The sequence below is a fragment of the Palaemon carinicauda genome, chromosome 30, assembly GCF_036898095.1.
Source record: "Palaemon carinicauda isolate YSFRI2023 chromosome 30, ASM3689809v2, whole genome shotgun sequence".
Taxonomy (NCBI): Eukaryota; Metazoa; Arthropoda; class Malacostraca; order Decapoda; family Palaemonidae; genus Palaemon; species Palaemon carinicauda.
The window spans coordinates 51,481,323-51,508,370 of record NC_090754.1 but is presented as its reverse complement, the minus strand read 5'-3'; the positions used below and the strand labels follow the sequence as shown (position 1 = coordinate 51,508,370).

The 27,048-nt window shown below is 43.6% G+C and overlaps 1 protein-coding gene across 2 annotated transcripts in view; it reads left to right on the top strand.

The window, feature by feature from the left end:
• The first annotated feature begins 3,250 nt into the window (after window positions 1-3,250).
• SMC6 (Structural maintenance of chromosomes 6) overlaps window positions 3,251-27,048 on the top strand; it is a 106,395-nt gene continuing 82,597 nt past the window's right edge. For both annotated transcript variants that reach the window (XM_068353767.1, XM_068353765.1), the window contains exons 1-2: window positions 3,251-3,394; window positions 7,067-7,155. In XM_068353767.1, the coding sequence (XP_068209868.1) occupies window positions 7,075-7,155 (81 nt within the window). In that variant the 5' untranslated portion in view covers window positions 3,251-3,394; window positions 7,067-7,074. The remainder of the gene's footprint in view (window positions 3,395-7,066; window positions 7,156-27,048) is intronic.

Sequence of the window (27,048 nt, the reverse complement as noted above, 5' to 3'; positions counted from 1 at the left end):
TGAAAGAAGAATCATTAAAGTTATATGTGGATTACTACTCTATACATTTAGAAAATTACTGAAATGAAATATAAAATAGATAATTTTTTATTCATAATAAGTGACATATTTAAACATATATTCATCTATCATAAGTTTGAAAATTGTGATAAAATATTCTACTAAGAGATTCGGACACGTCGTATTTTTCAGCATATTCGGGATACATCAAACGACGACATCCAAAAATAATTTTCTCGTGTATTTTTTTCTCTCTAAAATTTTTCAAAGCCTTTTATAAAATGTATCAGAATAATACACTAAAGTTATATACACTACCATATATAGCACATTATACTCAAAGCATTCTGTTTATCTGAAAGTTTTTTTTGGACTCTCTAGGCCGGGAAACGCAAACAATAAAAATTCATTTTATAATCTTTATTGTCTTTGATTGGTTAGCAAGCTAGCACAAGCAATGTCAACTCATATTTGACTTTGTGTAAATAGTTTAACATATTCTAGTTTGTGGTTTGTTAATATATGTCCACGGGGTCCCACCTCACAAAAATGAAAAAAAAAAAAAAATGTTTCGGTGCCCTAAGTGAACCTTAGAAACACAAGCACTTATTTATACTTTTAAATAACATCCGTTAAGTAAATATTAGTTATTTGCTTATTTAAAGAGAAATATTGTCATGAATGCCGTTTCTACTAAAAAAAAAGTCTTTACCACAAGTAATTAAGGCTAGTTCTATAGGGGCCACTTCCTTATGACATAGGTTAGTAACTTTGTATAGTGCAAAGGTAAGTCATGACCAAACTACAAAAGAAAGATATATGGTCATTGTTTTATAATAAAGCTGAATTTCTAAGCTGACATAGAGCATAAGGTTTTCATTTAAACTACGAGCCGCTAATAAAACATCACACGCCTTGCTTTTGGTCAGTAATATATCAAAACAACCTACAATTTGAATTCATTTATGGCTGCTAATAGAATTTTTTTTTATTTTTAATGTCTCATTTTTTCATGTTAAATATATATCCATTTGTATTTTTAATTACTGAATGTATAAGTAAACATATCGCACCTATGTCAGAATGTCACTCGAAATTTTGAATTTTCTTTGTTTGATATTTGATTCTAGATTAATCTTCGAGGTCTTATTTCAGAGAATACTTTCTTAAGGCAGACTTAAGAAAGTACGTAAACATGGGTTTTCATATGAAGCAGTGACGTCATAACAAAGGCCTACTCGACAACAGTCTAGCCAAAGATTATCCAAAAACAAAACTTTCAGATAATATAAAAAATAGAAATAAGTTTCATTTTGAAAATCAGATTTAACGTATATGTTATTGACAGGGATTGAATTTGTGTATCTTTTGAATATACATTTTTTTTTACTTTTGCGTTTCTTTAACATATACTGGGTTTCAAATCTTCCTGCTTGGCTATTAATAAAGATATCTTGAGAGTTGTCAGACTTTGATACAGTCAATAGCTGCCTGCGCTCATTTTTATTCTCTGTAACACCATTCTGCCTGTAATAGGCATATGCATTACCACTCACTACCGACAGACCTACATTAACCGAAATCAAGTTACTCATGCACCAACACCGCTGAGGCCGCTCTTATTATTATTATTATTATTATTATTATTATTATTATTATTATTATTATTATTATTATTATTATTATTATTATTATTATTATTATTATTATTATTATTATTATTATTATTATAGGCCTGCTACTACGTACTAGCTAGCCCTAGCTGGAAAAGCAGGATGTTATAAACCTAAGGACTCCAACAGGGGAAAATAGATAAACGAGGAAAGGAAAGGAATAAACTATATGTAACGTTAATGATGGGCCTACTGGTGAAACTTTAAACCAAATCTTCACTTATCAAGGGAGGGATGATATCCTACTTAAGATCATTCCACAATCTGGTCTCAGCTGGAATAAAACTTACAGAATACCGCGTAGTGTTGAGCCTTATGATGGAGAAGGCGAAGCTGTTAGGACTCAGAACTAACTGTATATATAGTACTGCGTACAGGATATGTTACTGTCTGGGAAGATCTGATAGCAAAGGATGGTCAGAATTACGAAAACGCCTACGCAATATGCATAAAAAACTATCACATTTCAATCAAACAATAATAACCTCTAGCACATGACAAAGACCGATTCCCAAAGCTCTATCTAACTATATAGTGTTCAGGGTAGGATATAAAAAAGGCTTACGTTTGCTTTGTCACACAAAAATACCTTAAGCTTGCTTTGTCTCTTACAATTACTTAAGCTTACTAATTTGTCTCTTACAATTACTTAAGCTTGCTAGTTTGTCTCTTACAATTACTTAAGCTTGCTAAGTTATCTCTTACAATTACTTAAGCTTGCTAGTTTGTCTCTTACAATTACTTAAGCTTGCTAATTTGTCTTTCACAATTACTTAAGCTTGCTTTGTCTCTCACAATTCGTTAAGCTTGCTTTGTCTCTCACAATTATTTAAGCTTGCTAATTTGTCTCTTACAATTAATTAAGCTTGCTTTGTCTCTCACAATTATTTAAGCTTGCTAATTTGTCTCTTACAATTAATTAAGCTTGCTTTGTCTCTCACAATTATTTAAGCTTGCTAATTTGTCTCTTACAATTACTTAAGCTTGCTAATTTTCTCTTGCGATTACCTAAGCTTACTAATTTGTCTCTTACAATCACTCAATCTTTCTAGTTTGTCTCTTACGATTACTTCATCTTGCTAATTTGTCTCTTACAATTATTTAAGCTTGCTAATGTGTCTCTTACAATTACTTAAGCTTGCTAATTTTTATTTTACAATTACTTAAGCTTGATCTGTCTCTTACAATTACTAAAGTTTGCTTTGTCTCACAATTACTTAAGCTGACTTTCTCACATAATGCTTAAGCTACTTAAGCTAGCTTTGTTACATAATGCTTAAGCCACTTAAGCTGGCTTTGTCGCATAATGCTTAAGCCACATAAGCTTACTGTGTCCCCCCAAAACTAGACCTCTCATCAAAATTGGCGCAAATATCTCCCCAGAGATACTTCCAGTCATATCTCTTACAATTATTCAAGCTTCCTCTGTCTCTTAAAATTACGAACGCTTGCTTTATCTCTTATAACTACTTAAGCTGGGTTTGTCACATAATGCTTAAGCCACATAAGCTTACTGTGTCCCCCCAAAACTACACCTCCTATCAAAATTGGCGGCAAAATCTTCCCATAGGTACTTCCAGTCATGTTTATTTTGAAAAGGAGACTCCAGTGTAGCTTCGCTTTGAAGGAAATAATATAAACAACAAACGTATAATGTTTTGATTCGGTCACAAAACTTTGAAAGAGACATAAACTTTGTATATACGTAACCCAGTCTTTGTGTAAGTTATTTCTTTATTTGGTTTATGTGGACAGAGTTTGTGTGTATGTTGTGTGTCATGTTTAGTATTTAATAATGGGGGGAATTGTCAAATTGAAAGTTTGATTTGAGTTTTGTGTCCTGATCTTGATACGGTGAACTTTTTTTTCCTTTTTGATGGCCGGGAATTATTAAGAGTCACTAGAAATCTGTTATAGACTCAGACTTCCGGACTTACGGAGTTGGTTTAGTCTAGTATATAATAGCCCATGCATAGAAACTACAGTGTTTGATGATTGCATCACAGGGTCCGATATCTAGTGAAGGTCAAATTGGATGCCCTCTCCCCGTTGATAAAGAAAGGCACTACGCCATAGGTTCGGTTAGGGGGTGTATGTATGATAGCGGGACTTGTCAAATTGAAAGTTTGAATAGAGTTTGTGTCCGTCCTGATCTGGATTGGGTTCACCTTTTTCCTTTTTGATGGCTGGGAACTTATTAATAGTTACTAGCAGCTTGTTGCTATCAATCTGTTGTAGACAGACATACGGAGTTACGGATTCAGTTTAGGTTAGGCGGTATATAATAGCCCTTGCATAGATACTACTGTATTTGATGATTGCAACGTTAACCCCCCCCTTTAAGTAGGTAAGGACACGGTTTGTAGAGTAGGTTAGTGGGGGTGAAATTTAGGTTATTTAATGTCCATTTTCAGAGCCTTTGTATATCAGCGGCCATTTCCTCACGCGTTCATTAAAAATGGACATCAACTAACCTCAACTTCCCCCCCCCCTAATCTAACCTATAAGCCGTGTCTTACTTACTTACCTAATGGGGGCTAACACCTCTGCGACCCCCCTTACACTGCCCAATTCTAAGTTAGACATAATGCTAATACATACAGTTGGCTGTTATAATACATACACCCCCAGTAGTGTAAGGGGGGTCGCGGGGGAATGTTAGCCTCCCGTTAGGTAAGTAGCTAAGGACACGGCTTGTAGGTTAGGTTAGGGGGAGAAGTTTAGGTTAGTTGGTGTCCGTATTCTATGCTCACACGAGGAAGGCTCTTAGGTTAGCAGGTGAATATAAGGTTTGGTACGTGTGAAGATGACGACTATGCCCTGTAAATCACCTATTTTCAATATTATTGCGAAGGTCAAATAGGAGAAAAAATTTTCTATGACAATAAACCTGATTCAGTTACCATGGATTTTTTTTAGGGCCAATTGCCTAAGACTAAGTGACAGGAAAAGACATGAATTGGGAGGAAGCGTAGAATGTAAGCTTTGTGGGGCAGAGACAGACCTTGCCCATTTCGTTCTTTACTGTCCAGGCCTCAGCGATGAGATAAAATAAAAGAATGACAGCAGCCATAAGAAGAGGAAAAGAAAAAGATAAAAGGAAACTTTCTGTTTAAGGAAGAAGGAATAGAAAAAAGAAAATATATCCAATGCGAAAAAAAAGAGAGGAAATAAAAGAACTTTAATAAAGAAGAAAACTATGGAGGTGCCGATGGAAAGAAAAATCCCTCCGCCCAACACCTGAACCTGAACCAGAGTATAGCATAGTAACAGGGGTTGTGGAGCTTCCTCATTAGGTAACGACTCTGCTTGTAGGTTAAATCAGGTGGGGAAGTTTAAGTCCAGCAGAGCTTTTTCTACTACCATTTACAATTCGATCCTATCATTCTAGTAATACTTGTCCAATAGCTGTTGTGATTTGATGAGTTCTATTGCTCGTAATTTTAAATAAATTAATAGAACTTCAGGTCGACTCCGCTAATTCTTTTGGGCATTCACAAAACAATCAATCAAAGGTTGTTGTTCAAAGGTAAAACACAATCTTTCCACTAAACGGCTTTGATGGAAGCATATGGTGTTGTTTCTGTGACTACAGTATTTTTCAATTTGTGGCTTGCGTGTTTCACTAATGAAGTAACCCAGGACTGGATGCATAGTATATGTAAATTATTTAAGCCTCATACGAAGCAATTTCAGCCAAAATGTATGCACAGAATTCTTATTAATTAATAACAAGATCATCTCACTCTCCTGTGTTGGAGAGAAAATTTTGGCCACAGAACATTGAGACTTCATCGGCATATGATAATAAAGTTGGCCATTGCTGGTAGGCAATGAAAGGACACAAACACTAAGTTAGGTTAAGCATATTCCTGTAATTTTTTTTTTTTACTATGAACATTTCCCGCAGCCAAATGGTGTGCATAGGATAGGATACAGTATATGGTGAATTAAAATTCAGTAATGTGAGCAAAGGGGTGTCACTGTGACCCTAGCCTCCATTTGTATGTAAGGGCAGCAATCTAAGTCAGGTTAAATAGAGGATTTTTAAGCCAGAAGATATGGTATCCCATTGATATCCTTACAGCGTGCGCAACTCTGAGCAAAGTTGGTATCTGCTTAAAGAATAGCCAAGAAACTCGTGTTTTTGATAACACTAACAGTGACCTGTCCACTAATCTGCATTGGCTCTGTGAAGCCTGTCAGGTTACAGCTCACGGTTTAGAGAAAAGCACTCTTTGTTCCTTTGATATGTGAGTGTCTCTTGGCATACTGTATATGGCTGTTGAAGCTTGATAACAAGGTCTCAGCGTCGGACATGCATACGGAAGAGGTGGGCATGTGGTAACACTGGTTCCTTTACTGGTGCCATTTTGATGCGCTTTTGTACCCCTCCCACAGTGTGCATCTCATGCAAGAGCGGGCTTACTTTCTGGGTGTTCACTCCTGGTGTTGGGGTCATCAGCTGCTTTCTGCCCCTCATCTCACGGTGTTGAGCACACATGCGGGAACAGGTGGCATTTAGTAGCACTGGTGCTTTTTGCTGGTGTGATTGGTATGTGTGCTCCCTCCCTCCCCCCCAATATTCTCCTGATATGAAACCAAATGGACTGACCATGAACTCACTCCCTTCCCCTTATTGCCCCAGGTCATTGGCCACACAGGTACAAGTTATTAAGGTTTAGTTGGAATTTGCAGAACATTAGCAGGATTAGTTTATTTTCAGTTAGAATAATTAACTCTGCAGCAGGTTCAGTTTCTTGCTTTTGGATGTCTCTAGCTAAATTTAGTTCCTCCTATTCTTTTAATAACAAGGGAAATTTCCAGATTCCCTCTAGAATTAATATTAATAATACTGTACCTGGATAATTTATCTGGTCCCACCCATCCTTCCCCACAATCTGTTAGGCACAGCTGAATTCAAGTAGTGGTGGCCACCCGGTTCAGCCGGCACTGTAGCCAACTGGGGGACAGAATAGGAGGTAGGAGTGTTGTCAGTGTGGTTAAAGTTTGGAGTGTTCCAGGAGGTCTAGGGTTAGATGAATTATCCAGGTGAGTATTATTAATATTAAATTTGTAAAAATTAAATTTTTTGTAACTATACAAACCTTTAAATTAGATTTTTCCTTCATTGCCAGTGACTGATTCTGTTGACACTAGATAACCTTCTGCCAGTCAATTGGTCAGAGTACGTCAACATGATTGCCAACAATTGAACTACCGAAACTTTTGAAAGTTTATGAAAACCACAAATTTTTTAGTCGGATATTATGCTGTATAATTAGGTACTTTAGTCACAAGCTCTTAATTCTAGATTTTTTTTTTCATTATAAAATGACAATCTTTAATTTGTTTGTTACTTAAACTGGACTTTTATATTTTTTCATCCGCAGGATGCAGGATGTCAGAACCAAGAAGAAAGCGGCTGAAGAAGACAGATTGTAACAGTTCTACGTATGATTCGTGCGAAATAGAGAGTGAGGTATTTATTGTTACTTTTGAAGTTATTATTTACACTATTGATACTCTTTGTAATATTATTTTTAACGAAGATTATAAGGAAGCCTAATCCACATGTGATCTTAACCTTCTGATGATCATGACGAACAATTTTGCTGTATGGAATTAAGATAGAAAGAAACAAAGTTTCTTTAGAAAGCTTAATAAATTTTCTGTATAGCCAGAAGATCGGATGACGCTCCTAGTAGTCATCGTATTCTCAGAGCCAAGATAATACATACCCTCTTCTTTTTTTGAAGTATTCAGAGATTCATTTTGTTATAAGGTATTCTCAATAACAGCCATGTGCGGTCTTTGAAACAACCTTTTTTCAATATTAAACTTACCCGATAATCATGTAGCTGTCAACTCCGTTGCCCGACAGAATTCTATGGAGGGATACGCCAGCTATCACAATACTAGAAGGGGGTGTACTTACCAGCGCCACCTGTGGCCAGGTACTCAATCATTTGTTGTTGACACCTCCTCAATTATTCCTCTGTCGTGCTTCCGGCTAGACGTTCTGGGATACGCTTATGGTCTTCGAGTTTATTCACGGATATTTGGTGAAGTATTCTCTCAGATTAACGGCTGTCGCTTTACTGGAATCCTTTTTATATTAGCTAGATAGCTTTTATATAATACTGATTAACGGTTAATGAATTTTGCTTGTTTTTGGATCACCCTTTGGCTAACTCTTTGAAACAAGATGTCTGACGTTTCGCAAGCCCCCTCCCATAGACGATGTAGGTCTTGCAATAGGCGTATTCCGAAGGCCTCGGTAGATCCTCACACCGCTTGTTCTGACTGTAGGGACAGGCCCTGTCTATTAGAAAATCGAGGTGAGGAGTGCGCCGGACTTTCGGAATTGGAATTTGTCCGTCTTTTAAAATATTCATCTAAGTTAGAGAGAGGTAGAGTTAGGAGAAGTTCTTCTCACTCTTCTATGTTTTCCTCACCTCATGATCCCCTACCTTTTCCTACCCCTGTAGTGGCTACCCCCGAACCTACTGTGTGCCCTCCGCCTGATATGTCAATTGTTTTGCGTGCTATTCAGGCTTTAGGAGATAAAGTAGAATCAGTGGTAAGTGACCATAAGTCTCTGATGGCCGAGGTTAAAGAACTGAAGGTCAAGAGTGCAGTGGGTGGAAATAGTGCCAGTGCTGTGACGAGTGCTAGTGTCGGTGCAGTGCCAAGTGCTAGTGGTGCCAGTGTGGTGCGTGAGGATTTTTCTGTGCGAGCCAGTCGTCCTCCCAGTCCGGGACCTCTTGCAAGCTCCCATGCCCAGGGGAGAAGCAATGTCGAAGGGCTTAAGGGTTCGACAGGCCTTGTTAGGCGCACAGAACTATCCTCGGTGGTTACGGGCGTGTCTTCCTTAGACCGTCACTCCCACCTGCAGACGATTGAGCCCGTCTTATTCTCGTCCGCTGATCAACTAGCAGGGAAGAAACGTTGGTCTCAGGTCTCGAGACCGCTTAAACGTAGAGTTCAGTCCGCGAGTGCTCAGCCAGGTTGCAGTCATTGGCTCAGCTCTGACTCGCCTCAGTCATCTGTCGACTGTACTCCGCCCAAGAGGAGTAAGGTTCTGCCTAAACAGAGCCCGACTGTGACTTTACCTCAGTCTGTTATCGTTTCTGCCGACCCCAAGTGGACCCTGCTTCAGTCCATGCAAGCTCAGCTTTCGGACTTGATGCGTGAGTGTCGGGCTGAGAGTGTTGCACCTCCTCCTCCGCCTACACTCCCTCCGCCTGTTCTCGCTCCGCCTGTGCTCGCCCAGCCTGCACTTGCTCCGCCTGGTCGCAGCACCATCTGCCAGGCGTACGATGTTGAGCCACTTTCGGAGTTCGCTGTTCCCAGTGGTGTTCAGCCTCAGCCTTCTTTAAGGCAACCCTTGCTTTGGGATCAGGAGAGTTATTCCACTCTTCCTCCGCCTCCCCTTGCTGCTCCACCAGTGGTGCAACTCTCGGTTGGGGTACAACAACCTCTCCCCTCCGTGAGTCTGTCTGCTCAACCATCGCTGCAGCGAGCTCAACCCTCCTCAAGGCAAGCTCCTCTACACCCTGGACTTGCGCCTCAGGAGCCTCAGCTTGCGAGAACTTTACCTTGTTCTGCGCAGCCTCAACCTCTTCATGCTCCACTCATCTCACAGGAACAGGAACGGACTACTCCGCCTCCGTCCTCCGCTCAGCTTGTGCAATCCTTGGGTTCAACTCTTGCTAGGAGTCAACCTCCTTCACCCATGCGCCTGCCTTCTGCTTCGTCTGTTGTTCAGCCTTTGCAGTCTGAGCCTCAGGTTTTCCCTCAACAGTTACAGGAAGAGGAAACCTCTGTTATTGTTCCTACCCGTTCTGACTCTGCGGTTCAGCATTCTGGTCCGATCGCTTCGCTACCCTCTGCTGATGAGGTGTCGGATGATGAGGAGGCACACCTTGATCCCTCATCAGACGTGGAAGAGTCTAAGCTTTCTCCATTGTCGATTGATTTTCGTAAGGTCTTGGCTCTACTCAGGGAGATTTACCCAGACCATTTCGTCTCTGCTATTCCCCGCTCTCCTCCATCTGAGTTTTCGCTGGGCGTACAACAAGCTAAGTCCAACTATACTAAGCTTGTCCTAGCTAGATCCTCCAAGAGGGCTTTAAGGATCTTAGGGGAGTGGCTGCAGTCTAAACAACACCTTGGCAAGACTTCCTTCATGTTCCCTCCAACGAAGCTCGCTTCGAAAGGTTGCGTTTGGTATGCCACAGGGGAAGCACCAGGCTTGGGAGTACCTGCCTCTGCCCAGGCTGACTTCTCAAGTCTGGTGGACTCGCCTCGGAGAACTGCTATGAGACGCTCGAAGGTTTGTTGGACCTTCTCAGACCTGGATCATCTTCTGAAAGGGTTGTTCAGAGCATTTGAAATGTTCAACTTTCTCGACTGGTGCCTGGGAGCCCTCAGCAAGAAAACCTCTCCTGCGGACAAAGATTCTGCCATGCTAATCATGTCCTGCATGGATAAGGCCATCAGAGATGGATCGGGTGAGCTAGCGTCGTTATTTGTATCAGGGGTGTTGAAGAAAAGGGAACAACTGTGTACCTTCCTTTCCGCCAGCATTACACCGTGCCAACGGTCACAACTCCTTTTTGCTCCACTCTCAAAGTTCCTCTTTCCCGAGGAGCTAGTTAAGGACTTGTCGGCTGCCCTGATACAGAAGGACACGCACGATCTTGTAGCCTCATCGGCTCGTAAGTCTAAGGTTGCCACCTCAGTCCCCAAGACTTATCGCTCCCCAGTGGCTGATACCCCGGCTACGAGGTTCATACCGCCCTTTCGTGGTAGAGCCCCCAGCCGAGGAAGCTCCCGTCCAGACTCTCACAGGAGCAAGTCTAGGAGAGGATCCAGGACATCTAAGGGAAAGAACTGACTCTCAGATTCTCCAGACAACAGTAGGAGCCAGACTCAAGATCTTCTGGCGAGCCTGGGAGAAGAGAGGTGCAGACGCACAGTCTGTCAGTTGGCTGAGGTACGGTTACAGGATTCCATTCTGCCTCAAACCACCTCTGACCACATCGCCCATCAACCTCTCTCCCAACTACAAAGAAGAGGACAAGAGGCTAGCATTGCAACAGGAGGTGTCGCTACTTGTGCAGAAGAAGGCAGTGGTTATAGTCCGGGACCATCAATCCCCGGGCTTCTACAACCGTCTCTTTCTTGTGGCCAAGAAGACAGGAGGTTGGAGACCGGTGCTGGACGTCAGCTCTCTCAACGAGTATGTCACCAAGCAGACGTTCACGATGGAGACGACCAAGTCGGTCTTAGCAGAGGTCAGACAGGAGGACTGGATGGTCTCGTTGGACTTGAAAGATGCATACTTTCACGTTCCCATTCATCCAGACTCCCAACCTTTCCTGAGATTCGTTTTCGGAAAGGTTGTCTATCAGTTCCAAGCCCTGTGTTTTGGCCTAAGCACAGCTCCTATGGTCTTTACTCATCTGATGAGGAATGTAGCGAAATTCCTACACTTATCGAACATCAGAGCCTCCCTCTACCTAGACGACTGGCTGTTGAGAGCCTCCACGAGTCGTCGTTGTCTGGAGAACCTCAATTGGACTTTAGATCTAATCAGAGACCTAGGTCTATTAGTCAATATAGAGAAATCTCAACTCATTCCCTCCCAATCCATTGTGTACCTGGGAATGGAGATTCAGAGTCGGGATTTTCGGGCTTTTCCATCGGCCCCCAGGATAAACCAAGCCCTAGAGTGCATCATGAGCATGCTGAAGAGGAGCAATTGCTCAGTGAGACAGTGGATGAGTCTCACAGGGACCCTCTCATCACTGGCCCTGTTTGTCGAGCTAGGGAGACTCCACCTCCGCCCTCTTCAATTCCATCTTGCGGCTCATTGGGACAAGGGCTCGACTCTAGAAGCAGTCTCTATCCCTATCAACCAAGAGATGAAGAACACTCTCCTGTGGTGGAAGCACAATCTCCTTCTCAAGGAGGGTCTATCATTGGCCATCCAGACCCCCCATCTTCATCTCTTCTCAGATGCATCGGACTCGGGCTGGGGTGCGACCTTGGACGGACGGGAATGCTCAGGAGTATGGAACAAGGAACAAGGATTACTCCACATCAACTGCAAGGAACTGTTAGCAGTTCATCTAGCCCTGTTGAACTTCAAGTCCCTCCTGCTAGGCAAAGTGGTGGAGGTGAATTCAGACAACACCACAGCCTTGGCTTACATCTCCAAGCAAGGAGGGACCCATTCGAGGAGCCTTTACGAGATCGCAAGGGACCTCCTCATTTGGTCAAGAGGTCTAAACCTCACTCTGGTCACGAGGTTCATCCAGGGCGATATGAATGTTTCAGCGGATCGCCTCAGCAGAAGGAATCAGGTCATTCCCACGGAATGGACCCTCCACAAGAGTGTGTGCAACAGACTTTGGACCTTGTGGGGTCAACCTACCATAGATCTGTTTGCCACCTCCATAACCAAGAGACTTCTGCTTTATTGTTCCCCTGTTCCAGACCCTGCAGCGGTTCATGTGGATGCTTTTCTTCTGAACTGGTCCCATCTCGACCTGTACGCATTCCCTCCGTTCAAGATAATAAACAAAGTTCTGCAGAAATTCGTCTCGCACGAAGGGACACGGCTGACGCTGGTTGCTCCCCTTTGGCCTGCAAGAGAATGGTACACAGAGGTACTTCAATGGCTAGTCGACTTCCCCAGGACTCTACCTCTAAGAGTGGACCTTCTATGTCAACCACACGTAGACAGGTTGCACCCAAACCTCCACGCTCTTCGACTGACTGCCTTCAGACTGTCGAAAGATTCGCTAGAGCTAGAGGCTTTTCGAAGGAGGCAGCCAGTGCGATTGCCAGAGCTAGAAGAATTTCCACTCGTAGAGTCTACCAGTCTAAGTGGGAGGTCTTCCGAAGCTGGTGTAGAGCCAATTCAATATCCTCTACCAATACCTCTGTGATCCAAATAGCTGACTTCCTTCTTCATCTTAGGAATGAGAGATCCCTTTCAACACCTACGATTAAAGGATATAGGAGCATGTTGGCCTCAGTTCTCCGCCACAGGGGTTTGGACCTGTCTTCCAACAAGGACCTTCAAGACATTCTCAAGTCTTTTGAGACGTCTAAAGAACGTCGTCTTTCCACTCCAGGCTGGAATCTAGACGTAGTCTTAAGGTTCCTTATGACATCTAGGTTCGAACCTCTCCAGTCAGCTTCCTTCAAGGATCTTACCCTCAAGACTGCTTTTCTCGTTTGCCTTGCAACAGCTAAGAGAGTCAGTGAGGTTCATGCCTTCAGCAAGAACATTGGTTTCACAACCGAATCTGCAACATGTTCTTTTCAGCTTGGATTCCTAGCAAAGAACGAGCTTCCTTCACGTCCTTGGCCTAGATCGTTCGAAATACCTAGCCTCTTCAACATGGTAGGTAACGAACTAGAGAGAGTTCTTTGCCCTGTCAGAGCTCTCAAATATTATCTGAAGAGGTCTAAACCTATTCGAGGACAGTCAGAAGCCTTATGGTGTGCCATCAAGAAACCCTCGAGACCCATGTCCAAGAATGGGCTTTCGTACTATATAAGGCTTCTGATCAGAGAAGCACATTCTCACTTAAAGGAGGAAGACCTTGCATTGCTGAAGGTAAGGACCCACGAAGTAAGAGCTGTAGCTACTTCGTTGGCCTTTAATAAAAACCGTTCTCTGCAGAGCATAATGGATGCAACCTATTGGAGGAGCAAGTCAGTGTTTGCATCATTTTATCTGAAAGATGTCCAGTCTCTTTACGAGAACTGCTACACCCTGGGACCATTCGTAGCAGCGAGTGCAGTAGTAGGTGAGGGCTCAGCCACTACATTCCCTTAATCCCATAACCTTTTTTAACCTTTCTCTTGAATACTTTTATTGTTGTTTTTATGGTTGTTACGGTAGGCTAAGAAGCCTTCCGCATCCTTGGATTTGGCGGGTGGTCTATTCATTCTTGAGAAGCGCCTGGGTTAAAGGTTTGGTAGAGGTCCTTTAGTAGGGGTTGCAACCCCTTGTACTTTGGCACCTTTGGGTTGATTCAGCCTCCAAGAGGAACGCTGCGCTCAGTAAGGAAGACGAACTTTAAATAAAAGGCAGAGTAACGGTTCTATTCGACTTCCTTACCAGGTACTTATTATTTCATTGTTATTTGAGATAACTGTTATATGAAATATGGGATACTTAGCTATCCTTTAATCATGTACACTGGTTTTCACCCACCTCCCTGGGTGTGAATCAGCTACATGATTATCGGGTAAGTTTAATATTGAAAAATGTTATTTTTATTAATAAAATAAATTTTTGAATATACTTACCCGATAATCATGATTTAATCGACCCTCCCTTTCCTCCCCAGAGAGAACCAGTGGACCGAGGAATAATTGAGGAGGTGTCAACAACAAATGATTGAGTACCTGGCCACAGGTGGCGCTGGTAAGTACACCCCCTTCTAGTATTGTGATAGCTGGCGTATCCCTCCATAGAATTCTGTCGGGCAACGGAGTTGACAGCTACATGATTATCGGGTAAGTATATTCAAAAATTTATTTTATTAATAAAAATAACATTTTTCAATATTAAACTTACCCGATAATCATGTAGCTGTCAACTCCGTTGCCCGACAGAATTCTACGGGAGGGATACGCCAGCTATCACTATACTAGAAGGGGGTGTACTCACAAGCGCCACCTGTGGCCAGGTACTACAGTACTTGTTGTTGACGCCACCTCACTTTTTCCTCTGTCGTGCTTCCGGCAAGACGTTCTTGGATACGCTTATGATTTTGGAGTATTGTTCACGGTTTGGTGAAGTATTTCTCTAAAATTTGCAGCTATTCGCTATACTGGAAACTTCTATATTAGCTTAGTTAGCTTTTGGAATTAATTTGATTATTTATGGTGACGAAGAGAGTATGAACTCTCTTTCACCTTTAAATGGCCGACCCTTCCCTTAGACGGAAGTGTTGGTGTCTAAGAGAGTATAGACTCTCTTTCTTAATTTTGCTTAACAAAAGTTATAGATTTATTTTATATCTCTCCGCCTCTTATAGGCCTCTTCGATTAACTTCCTTTTATTATAAACTTATTAAAATTAATTTTTATATTTGTTTATATTCGACCTTCCTAATAGTAGGCGGTCTTTTCTTGGTACCGAAGTTAATTAACATTGAGCCCGTCATTTCGGTTTTACCTGTTAACATATTATGCTATTTTAATGTCTTTGAAAGAATTTCTTTGATAGTCTCGTACTGTTTTCAAAGTTGAACTAACGTTTTGTTTTGTCTCTGCAGTTGTTGACGTTCAGAACGTTCAACTTGCGCTCTATCGTTACGATAGAGAAAGAATTTTCACGGTTTCACGTTGCAGTAAGAGTAACCGTGTCTAGCGTTTTGTTCATTCTTTCTTAACTTAATGGTTTTAATCCTAATAAAGGAACTTTTCTTTTTGGGAAATATTTCAGTTTTTTCCTTTAACAATAATATGTTTTAACGATATATATGATTGGGCTCTTCTCTCAGGTTCTAAGTCAAGAGAGAGAGAGAGAGAGAGAGAGATAGAGACGGAGGGAGAAAGAGGAGGATAAACGTTTCTTTCAAGCGAGTAACGTTGTTATCGTTTTTGCTCTTCTCCCTAGTCTCTTTAGGGGAAGAAGGTAAACGTTTCTAGAGTGATCTAGTGTTTAGTCTCTTTCCAGCCACTGAATTATTTATCTTTCATTAGATTTTTCTGTTACATTGTAATTCTGTTTTCGCAATTACTAACTTTTGAGAAAGGATAGAATTGCGTGTTTCAGGTACAAACCACTTAAAGTTTCGAGTTCAGTGAAATAAGTGCAAACAGAAAATCAAAGTGATAAGTGATTAGCGCAAAGTGTGTCAGTGTTGTGCGTGAGGGTACTTCTGTGCGCGCCAGTCGTCCTCCCAGTCCGGGACCTCTTGCAAGCTCCCAAGCCCAGGGGAGAAGCAATGTCGAAGGGCAAAAGGGTTCAGCAGGCCTTGATCGGCGCACAGAAGTATCCTCGGTGGTTGCGGGCGTGTCTTACCGAGACCGTCACTCCCACCCGCAGACGATTGAGCCCTTATTTTGCTCGTCTGCAGAAGAAATTTAGGGGAGAAAACGCTGGTCTCAGGTCTCAAGACCTCTTAAACGTAAAGTCCAGACCTATGCCAGACGTACGAAGTTAGAGTTCAACAACCCGGATGCAGTCATTGGGTTAGCTCTGACTCTCCTCAGTCATCAGTTGAATGCACTCCGCCTAAGAGGAGTAAGGTTCTGCCGCAACAGATCTCTGCTGTTAAGGCTTTACCTCAGCAGACCTTAGTGTCTGCCGACCCCAAGTTGACTCTACTGCAGTCCATGCAGTCACAACTTTCGGTCTTGATGCGTGAGTGTCGGGCTGAGAAGGTTGCGCCTCCGCCTGCGCTCGCTCCGCCTGCGCTCGCTCCGCCTGCGCTCCCTCCGCCTGCGCTCGCTCCGCCTGACCGCAGTACCGCCTGCCAGCCGTACGATGTTGAGCCACGTTATGAGTTTACTGATCCCAGTGGTGTGCAGCTCCCTCCGCCTTCCTTAAGGCAACCTCAGCAATGGGAACAGGAGGCTTATACCTCTCTTCCTCCGCTTCCACTTGCTGTTCCACCAGTGAGGCAACACTCGCTTGAGGTACAACAACCTCTCCCATCCATGAGTCAGTCTCCTCAGCTCTCGCTGCAGCGAGCTCAACCCTCCTCAAGGCAAGCACCTCAACACCTTAGCCTTGCGCCTCAGGAGCCTCAACTTGCGAGACTTTTACTGCGTTCTGCGCAGCCACTACCTTTTCGCTCTCAGCTCACACCGCAGGAACCTCAACTCGTTCCTCAGGAACTTGCTACTGCGCCAACCACTCAGCAAGCGCAACCCTTGAGTTCAGCCACTCATGCCAGGAGTCAGCCTCCTCCACCCATGTGCCTACCTTCTGCTACTTCCTTTGATCAGCCTTTGCAGACTGAGCCTCAGGTGTTCCCTCAACAGAGTCTTGAAGAGGAAACCACAACTATTGTTGTTCCAGCTCGTTCTGACTCTGCTGTTCAGCATACCTTACCTCCATTTTCAAACATTATGATAATGGAGGTTATTTGTATTACTTATAAAAATATATTTGTATTCCTTGCAATATATTTTTAACAATATTGCAAAATATGGCAAAAATATGAATCATGAGTTATGAATGTAAGGTAAATATTATGTTGATATTAAACCCCATGCAAGCATGCATAAAGCACTCTAGCACTGGTCATGGAATTTCTGAGAAATGTTAAACGCCATGCACACGCTCTGCTTACCTTACAGCATGCTCTACATACAGCATGCTCTACATACAGCATGCTCTGCTTACAGCATGCTCTGCATACAACATGCTCTGCATACAGCATGCTCTGCATTCAGCATGCTCTGCATACAACATGCTCTACATACAGCATGCTCTGCATACAGCATGCTCTGCATACAACATGCTCTGCATACAGCATGCTCTGCATTCAGCATGCTCTGCATACAACATGCTCTGCATACAGCATGCTCTGCATTCAGCATGCTCTGCATACAACATGCTCTACATACAGCATGCTCTGCATACAGCATACTCTGCATACAACATGCTCTGCATACCTTACCGCATGCTTCTCAGTCACACTCTTTGGTTGTTGCCAACTCACTAGACTGTCAAGCAGTTTCATAACGTTGCCTTCTAGTCTGCTGCTTTTGCACCAGTGAAACCCTCACTGAGAGAACTTAGCTTTTCTAGGATATGGTCCCTGTAGATGAGAAAGTTCTTTTCTCCCTCCTTCTGATATTCCCTTGAGGACTCTGTCATTTGGAGGGAGCCTTTAGCTGCGTAGCCTCCTATGGACTTTTATTTAAGCATAACATGCTTCCAGGGAAGGTAATGGTTCCACTTCAGTCGCTAATCCCGTCTGTTACCACACCTGCTCCCATAGACCTTGAGCTGTGTTGCAAGACATGCAGTCCAAGCTTAGTCCTTGTTAGAGGATTTTTTGTTTACGGAGTCAATGTGTCACGGGGAAGACGTTCAACAACCAGCAGAAGTGACTTGTTGTGACGCAGTGCGGCAACCTCAGCAACCCGATAAGGAGTTGTCTGTACGACCCAGACAGTCTAGACAGATTCGGGTTGTCACTGTACTTCCTCGCTTGCCCATGGTTGACAGTTCACAGACTGTGCAGCAGTACCATGATCTTGTGTCCGGCTCCGTCAGACGACTGGCTTTTAAGAGCTCCCACAAGTCGTCGCTGTCTGGAGATTTTCAAATGGACTATGGATCTGACCAAGGAACTGGGCCTCCTGGTCAATTTTGAGGAGTCTCAGCTCGTCCCATCCCAGACCATTGTCTCCTTGGGTATGGATCTTCAGAGTCGAGCTTTTTGGGCTTTTCCGTCGGCCCCAAGGATCTTCCAAGCCCTAGAATGCATCCAGAGCATGCTGAGAAGGAACCGATGCTCAGTCAGGTAGTGGATGAGTCTAACAGGGACACTTTCATCGCTGGCCCTGTTCATCGTGTTAGGGAGACTCCACCTCCCCCCCCTTCAGTATCATCTAGCTGCTCACTGGATAAAGGACATGACGCTAGAGACGGTCTCAGTTCCTGTTTCCGAAGAGAGGAGGTCTTCTCTCGCGTGGTGTAAGAACAGCTTTCTTCTCAAGGAAGTCTACCTTTGGCTGTTCAGAAACACGACCGCCGTCTCCTCTCGGACGCATCAGACACGGGCTGGGGTGCGACTTTGGACGGACAAGAATGCTCGGGAACATGGAATCAGGAGCAAAGGACACTTCACATCAATTGCAAGGAGTTGTTGGCGGTTATTCTGGCCTTGATAAACTTCAAGTCCCTCCAGCTTAACAAAGTGGTGGAGGTGGACTCTGACAACACCACAGCCCTGGCTTACATCTTCAAGCAGGGAGGGACTCTTTCGTGGAAGTTGTTCTAGATCGCAAGGGACCTACTCATCTGGTCTAAAGATCGAAAGCTAACTGGTAACGAGGTTCATTCAGGGCGGTATGAATGTCATGGCAGATCACCTCAGCCGGAAGGGTCAGGTCATCCCCACAGAGTGGACCCTTCTCAAGAATGTTTGCAGCAGACTTTGGGCCCTGTGGGGTCAGCCAACCATAGATCTGTTCGCTACCTCGATAACCTAGAGACTCCTGTTGTATTGTTCTCCGATTCCAGACCCAGCAGCAGTTCACGTGGATGCTTTTCTGCTGGATTGGTTCCATCTCGACCTGTATGCATTCCCGCCGTTCAAGATTGTCAACAGGGTACTTCAGAAGTTCTCCTCTCACAAAGGGACACGGCTGACGTTGGTTGGCTCCGCTCTGGCCCGCGAGAGAATGGTTCTTAGAGGTACTGCAATGGCTGGTCGACATTCCCAGGACTCTTCCTCTAGGAGTGAACCTTCTAAGTCTACCTCACGTAAAGAAGGTACACCCAATCCTCCACGCTCTTCGTCTGACTGCCTTCAGACTTTCGAAAGACTCTCAAGAGCTAGGGGCTTTTCGAAGGAGGCAGCCAGAGCGATTGCCAAAGCAAGGAGAACATCCACTCTCAGAATCTATCAGTCTCAAGGGGAAGTCTTCCGTAGCTGGTACAAGACCAATGCAGTTTCCTCAACCAGTACCACTGTAACCCAGATTGCTGACTTCCTGTTATATCTAAGGAAAGTAAGATCCCTTTCAGCTCCTACGATCAAGGGTTACAGAAGTATGTTGGCAGCGGTTTTCCGCCACAGAGGCTTGGATCTTTCCACCAACAAAGATCTACAGGACCTCCCTAGGTCTTTTGAGACCTCAAAGGAACGTCGGTTGTCCACTCCAGGCTGGAATCTAGACGTGGTCCTAAGGTTCCTTATGTCATCAAGATTTGAACCTCTCCAATCAGCCTCTTTTTAGGACCTCACATTAAAAACTCTTTTCCTCGTGTGCTTGACAACAGCTAAAAGAGTAAGTGAGATCCACGCCTTCAGCAGGATCATTGTTTTCACATCTGAAACGGCTACATGTTCCTTGCAGCTCGGTTTTTGCTAAACGAGCTTCCTTCACGTCCTTGGCCTAAGTCGTTCGAGATCCCAAGCCTGTCCAACTTGGTGGGGAATGAACTGAAGAGAGTACTTTGCCCAGTTAGAGCTCTTAGGTACTATCTAAAAAGGTCTTAACCTTTACGAGGACAATCAGAAGCCTTATAGTGTGCTATCAAGAAACCTTCTTTTCCAAGTTCTAAGAACTCAGTTTCTTACTATTCAGGCTTCTGATTAGAGAAACACATTCTCATCTGAAGGAAGAAGACCTTGCTTTGCTGAAGGTAAGGACACATGAAGTGGGAGCTCTGGCTACTTCAGTGGCCTTCAAACAGAGCCATTCTCTGCAGAGTGTTATGGATGCAACCTATTGGAGAAGCAAGTCAGTGTTCGCATCATTCTATCTCAAAGATGTCCAGTCTCTTTACGAGTACTGCTACACCCTGGGACCATTCGTAGCAACGAATGCAGTAGTAGGCGAGGGCTCAGCCACTACATTCCCATAATCCCATAACCTTTTAACCTTTCTCTTGAATACTTTTTATGGGTTGTACGGTCGGCTAAGAAGCCTTCCACATCCTTGTTGATTTGGCGGGTGGTCAATTCTTTCTTGAGAAGCGCCGAGGTTAAAGGTTGTGATGAGGTCCTTTAGTATGGGTTGCAGCCCTGTATACTTTAGCACCTTTGAGTTGATTCAGCCTTCCAAGAGGAACGCTGCGCTCAGTAAGGAAGACGATCTTATTAAAGGCAGAGTAACGGTTCAAGTCGACTTCCTTACCAGGTACTTATTATTTCATTGTTATTGTGGATAACTGATTATATGAAATACGGGATACTTAGCTATCCTTTAGTCTTGTACACTGGTTTTTCACCCACCCCCCTGGGTGTGAATCAGCTACATGATTATCGGGTAAGTTTAATATTGAAAAATGTTATTTTCATTAGTAAAATAAATTTTTGAATATACTTACCCGATAATCATGATTTAATTGACCCACCCTTCCTCCCCATAGAGAACCAGTGGACCGAGGAAAAAGTGAGGTGGCGTCAACAACAAGTACTGTAGTACCTGGCCACAGGTGGCGCTTGTGAGTACACCCCCTTCTAGTATAGTGATAGCTGGCGTATCCCTCCCGTAGAATTCTGTCGGGCAACGGAGTTGACAGCTACATGATTATCGGGTAAGTATATTCAAAAATTTATTTTACTAATGAAAATAACATATTTGATGATATGCATTGTAAGTCTTTGGAGGGGGGGAAGCTGCACTTGTGTCTGCTTGTGCTTGTAAGATTGGTTTTGTGAACAAGTGTGGTTGGTAAGGACATGTATGTAAGAAGTTCTTATTACTCCTTGAAGTTAATCCTCATTTCTTTGAGATTACTTGAGTGTGTGCCCAAATGCTTCTTGTACAGTAATGCATGTTATGAAAATAACTTGATTACTTGATTTGGTGAGCTTATTTTCCACTCCTAAAATTCCTCAAAATTCTACCTATACGTAATAAAACCTTCGACTGTTACTATGAGTATGACTTCGATGAAGCTGAAATGACTCTTAAACTTTTAATAAGTTAAACGGAGGTACTTGCCTGGTGGTAGAGCAACCTTCACGTTGACTTCGGCTGCTGTAGGTACACACGCACACAGCTACATTCCTTGACTTGGCTACTTAGATTAATCACTCTTTCTATAGTATTTGTGATGTCCGCTCCTAAGCCAGATTTGTGGCTCTGCCCCAGCAAAAATGGTTGCTACTTTGTTATTATTACTGTACTAGCTAAGTTACAACTTTAGTTGGAAAAGTAGGATACTATACGCACAATTGCTCCAACACGGAAAGGATAGGAAACGGGTAGAATAGTGTGCCTGAGTGTACCCTCAAGCAAGAGAACTTCAACCCAAGATAGTAGAAGACCATGGTGTGGAGGCTATGGCACTACACATGACTAGAGAACAATAGTTTGATTTTGGAGTGTCCTTCTAGAAGAGCTGCTTACCATATTGATAGTCTCTTCTACCCATGCGAAGGGGAAAGTAACCACTGAAAAATTACAGTGCAGTAGTTAACCCCTAGAGAGAAGAATTTTTCAATTATCTTAGTGTTGTCAGGTGTATTAGGAAAGAGGAGAATAAAGAATAGCCTAGACTATACTGTTTTGTGTATGTGTAGGCAAAGGAAAAATGAGCCGTAGCAAGAGAGGGATTCAGTATAGTACTGTCTGGCTAGTCAAAGGACCTAATAACTCTAGCATTATTTCCTCAGCAGGTGTCTGGTGCCTTGGCCAACCTAGGTGAACCCTCATGTACTTTGTGGTTTTTGCAGGGCTCATAATTGTTTGCAGTCATTCCCCTGTGAGGAGTGGGGAGGGTGGCCTCTTGTGCTGTGGACAGGATTTCAGAAGTAATAGTCTGAGAGGTATTTTCCAGTATCAAAAGGGACACTCAAGCTAATGCTGAAGAAGCTTTAATTTTTTCTCCCTTTCTTCTGGACCAAAGCCAGCTGTTACCCCTGTGGTTTCTTCCAAAGCTCCATCCTCCTGGGGGAACCTGTCAGGGGAAGGGATCACTGGCATAAGCACGAGTCTCAGCTTGTGCACAATCACCGTCCAAACTTTGCTTGCTCCGACGTGTAATTTTGTCAGAATGACTTAACGCACAGAGTCGTCTCTTATTAGGCATCAGTGGCGGGTATTGCTACTAATTGTGAAAGATGTTTGTATTAGTAGTAGTAGTTGTAGATAAGCTACAACCTTAGTTAGAAAAGCAGGATGCTATAAGCCCAAGTGCTCCAACAGAGATAATAGCCCTGCGAGGAAAGAAAATAGGAAACAGAATAACTTGCCTGAGTGTACCCTCAAGTAAGAGAACTTTAACCCAAGATTGTGGAAGACCATGGTACAGAGGCAATGGCACTACCCAAGACTAGAGAACAAGGGTTTGATTTTGGAGTGTCCTCCTAGAAGAGTTGCTTACCATAGCTAAAAAGTCTCTCCTACCTTTACCAAGTGTAACATAGCCATAGAACAATTATAGTACAGTAGTTAATCCCTAGAGTGGTGAAGAATATTCCAGTTACCTTAGGGTTGTCAGGTGTATGAGGAAAGAGGAGAATGTGTGAAGAATGGCCCAGACTATTTGGTGTATATGTAGGCAAAGGAAAAAGGAGCCTTAACCAGAGATGGATCCAATTTAGTACTATCTGGCCAGTCAAAGGACCCAATAACTGTACTAGTAGTATCTCAATGGGTGACAAATGCCCTGGCCATTGATCTATTGCTATTCCTACGTTTTCTAGAAGTTTTCTGGCTCTTAGGGCTAAGGACGTACAGTACTAAAAGATGATCTTATTGGGGCCTTCAGGGTTTTATATGTGAAGGAGGTGTCTGGCTCGGCTAACCATTCGGCTACCTGAAAATAGCTTCTGCTTTAAAGAACCAGGCATCTGTGTTGTGTATTGCGAAAGGAGGCAGTTAGACAGTGATTTATTCGGGAAAGTTGGCAGTGTCGGGGATCTTTGGTGACTCCAGGGCAACCAATATGCTAGTCATGGTTTGGATGGGAAAGGTGCCTGGAATTAACTGATTTGTTTATACAAAAAGCTTACATTTAGCCACTCCTTGCAAGCGAAAGGTAGAAGGGAACATGTACATCTAAAAATATACACTTTTCAATATTAATCTTACCCGATAATCATGTAGCTGTCAACTCTGTTGCCGACAGAAATCTACGGTCGGGATACGCCAGCGATCGCTATACAGGTGGGGGTGAACACCACAGCGCCATCTGTGGTAAGGTACTCTAGTACTTCTTGTCAACACCACCTCAATTTTTTCCTCTGTCGTGCCTCCGGCTAGACCTACATGGATACGCTGTTGATTCTGGAGTTATTGCTCACGATTTGGTGATGTATTTGCTCTAGAGTTTAGCCTTCGCTATTCAGGAAGCTATATCATTAGCTTAGCAAGTTTTTGGAATTAATTTGATTTAATTTTTGGTTTAATTTTGGTACGAAGAGAGTATGAACTCTCTTTCACTTTTAAATGGCCGACCCTTCCCTTAGACGGAAGTGTTGGTGTCGAAGAGAGTATAGACTCTCTTAATTTTGCTTAACAAAGTTATAGATTTATTTTTTTATCTCTCCGCCTTATAGGCCTCTTTGATTAACTTCCTTTTATTATAAACTTATTAAAATTAATTTTTATATTTGTTTATATTCGACCTTTCCTAATAGTAGGCGGTCTTTTCTTGGAACCGAAGTTAATTAACTTTGAGCCCGTCATTTCGTTTTTACCTGTTAACATATTATGCCATTTTAATGTTTTTGAAAGAATTTCTTTGATAGTCTTGTACTGTTTTCAAAGTTGAACTAACGTTTTGTTTTGTCTCTGCAGTTGTTGACGTTCAGAACGTTCAACTTGCGCTCTATCGTTACGATAGAGAGAGAGTCTATCACGGTGTCACGTTGCAGTAAGAGTAAACCGATTCTAGCGTTTTGTTCATTCTTTCTTAGCTTAAATGGTTCTATTCTAATAAAGGAACTTTTTATTTGGGAAACCTTTCAGTTTTTTTCCTTTAACAATAATATGTTTTAACGATATATATAATTGGGCTCTTCTCTCAGGTGCTAAGTCAAGAGAGAGAGAGAGAGAGAGATAGAGACGGAGGGAGAGAGAGGAGGATAAACGTTTCGTTCAAGCGGGTAACGTTGTTATCGTTTTTGCTCTTCTCCCTAGTCTCTTTAGGGGAAGAAGGTAAACGTTTCTAGAGTTTTATTCTTGTTCTCAGACTTTATGCGGTGAGAGATTTTAAACGTAGTTTATTTGATCTAGTGTTTAATCTCTTTTCCAGCCACTGAATTATTTATCTTTCATTATGTTTTTCTGTTACATTGTAATACTGTTTTCGCAATTACTAACTTTTAATGAAGGATAGAATTGCGTGTTTCAGGTACAAACCACTTAAAGTTTCGAGTTCAGTGAAATAAGTGCAAACAGAAAATCAAAAGTGATAAAGTGATAAGTGTTACAGTGTTGCGTTCGAGGGTTCGTCTGTTCGTGCCAGTTGTTCGCCTAGTCTGGGACCTCTTACAAGCTCCCAAGCCCAGGGGAGAAGTAATGTCGAAGGACTTATGGGTTCAGCAGGCCTTGATCGACGAACAGACGTTTCCCTCAGTGGTTTCGGGTGTAACCAACTCACGTAGCCGACGTGATCACCCCACCCACACAAAGACGAGAGAGCCCATTTATTCCTCGTCTGCGGAAGAGGTTTCTCGCAGAAACCATGGACCAAATCTTGCAGCTTTTAAGTGCAAGTCGGTCCCTTCCGCGCAAGTCCAACTCCTAGGTGGTGCCATTAGCACTGGGTCAGTTCGGACTTGCTGCAGTACGACAACTGCACACCTCCCAGAGAGGCAAGGTGGTATCGCAACAGACAGTAACTCCGTCTGTTGCCGCACCAGCTGTTTTAGACCCTCAGTTTCAACGGACAGTAGCTCCGTTTGTTGTTGTCTTTCTTAAACTCTAGTGGTCTATGCTGCTGACAATGCAGTCTCAGCTTGCGGTGTTGATGCAGGAGTTTCAGGCAGAGAAGGTTAACACACCTCCTCCTGCGAGCGCTCCTCCACCTCTACGCAGTCCAGCCTGCCAGACGTATGATGTTGAGGTTCCTCAAGCTACCTCCATGCGTGAGCTGCCGCATTGGGAGTTGCCAGATACCAGCTCTGTGCAGCAACCTCCACTCTCCTTGAGGCAGGAGCCTCTTGCCACGCGGCAACCTCCTCAACACTTGAGGCAGGAGCCTTATGCTTTGCAGCAACCTCCTCTACCCTTGAGGTAGGAGCCTCATGCGTTGCGACTACCTCCTCCATCCTCGAGGCAGCTACCTCTTGCGGTGCGACAACCTCCACCATCCTCGAGGCAGCAACCTCAACTCCACCTCTGCGCAGTCCACCCTGCCAGACGTATGATGTTGAGGTTCCTCAACCTTCCTCCACGCGTGAGCTGCTGCATTGGGAGTTGCCAGATACCAGCGCTATGCAGCAACCTCTTGCGTTGCGGCAACCTCCACCATCCTTGAGGCAGCAACCTCAACTCTTGCGGCAGCCACCTCCACTCTTGAGGCAAGAACCTCAACTCTTGAATGGGCTCTCGTGGCATGGTTGGTTTCGACCTGGCCTTTCATTAGAAGGGGCTAGCGTTCGATCCCAAGTATGAGGTAGAAATTTATTTCTATTTGAACACGATGTTGTGTTGATATTTATCCATATTGACTCATTAGGGGTAATTTGAATGAATTACTACCAATTGTGTCACGTGGTGGCCCGGGGAAATCTGGTAAAACTCGCTGGTAAAGAGACTGATGTCTCACCAGGTAAATCCTCGGACAGCTAGATTAGTGTCAGGTTCAGATTTCTTTAAAAAATCCTCCCCTACCCATGAGGCAGCCTCATGCTTATGAGGAGCCTCATGCTATGCGGCATCCTCCTCAAACCATGAGGCAAAAGCCTCATGCTATACGGCATAAGCCTCATCCCTTGCAGCTTGAGCCTCATCCCATGCAGCATGAGTCTCATACCATGCAGCATGAGCCTCATCCCATGCAGCATGAGCCTCATCCCATGCAGCATAAGCCGCACGCCATGCAACATGCTCTGCTTACCTTACAGCATGCTCTACATACAGCATGCTCTGCATACCTTACCGCATGCTTCTCAGTCACACATCTTTGGTTGTTGCCAACTCACTAGACTGTCAAGCAGTTTCATAACGTTGCCTTCTAGTCTGCTGCTTTTGCACCAGTGAAACCCTCACTGAGAGAACTTAGCTTTTCTCGGATATGGTTCCTGTAGATGAGAAAGTGCTATTCTCCCTCCTTCTGATTTTCCCTTGAGGACTCTGTCATTTGGAGAGGAGCCTTTAGCTGCTTAGCCTCCTATGGACTTTTATTTAAGCATAGCATGCTTCCAGGGAGGGTAATGGTTCCACTTCAGTCGCTAACCCCGTCTGTTACCACACCTGCTCCCATAGACCTTGAGCTGTGTTGCAAGACATGCAGTCCAAGCTTAGTCCTTGTTAGAGGATTTTTTGTTTACGGAGTCAGTGTGTCACTGGGAAGACGTTCAACAACCAGCAGAAGTCTTGTTGTGACGCAGTGCGGCAACCTCAGCAACCCGATAAGGAGTTGTCTGTACGACCCAGACAGTCTAGACAGCTTCGTGTTGTCACTGTACTTCCTCGCTTCCCCATGGTTGACAGTTCACAGACTGTGCAGCAGTACCATGATCTTGTG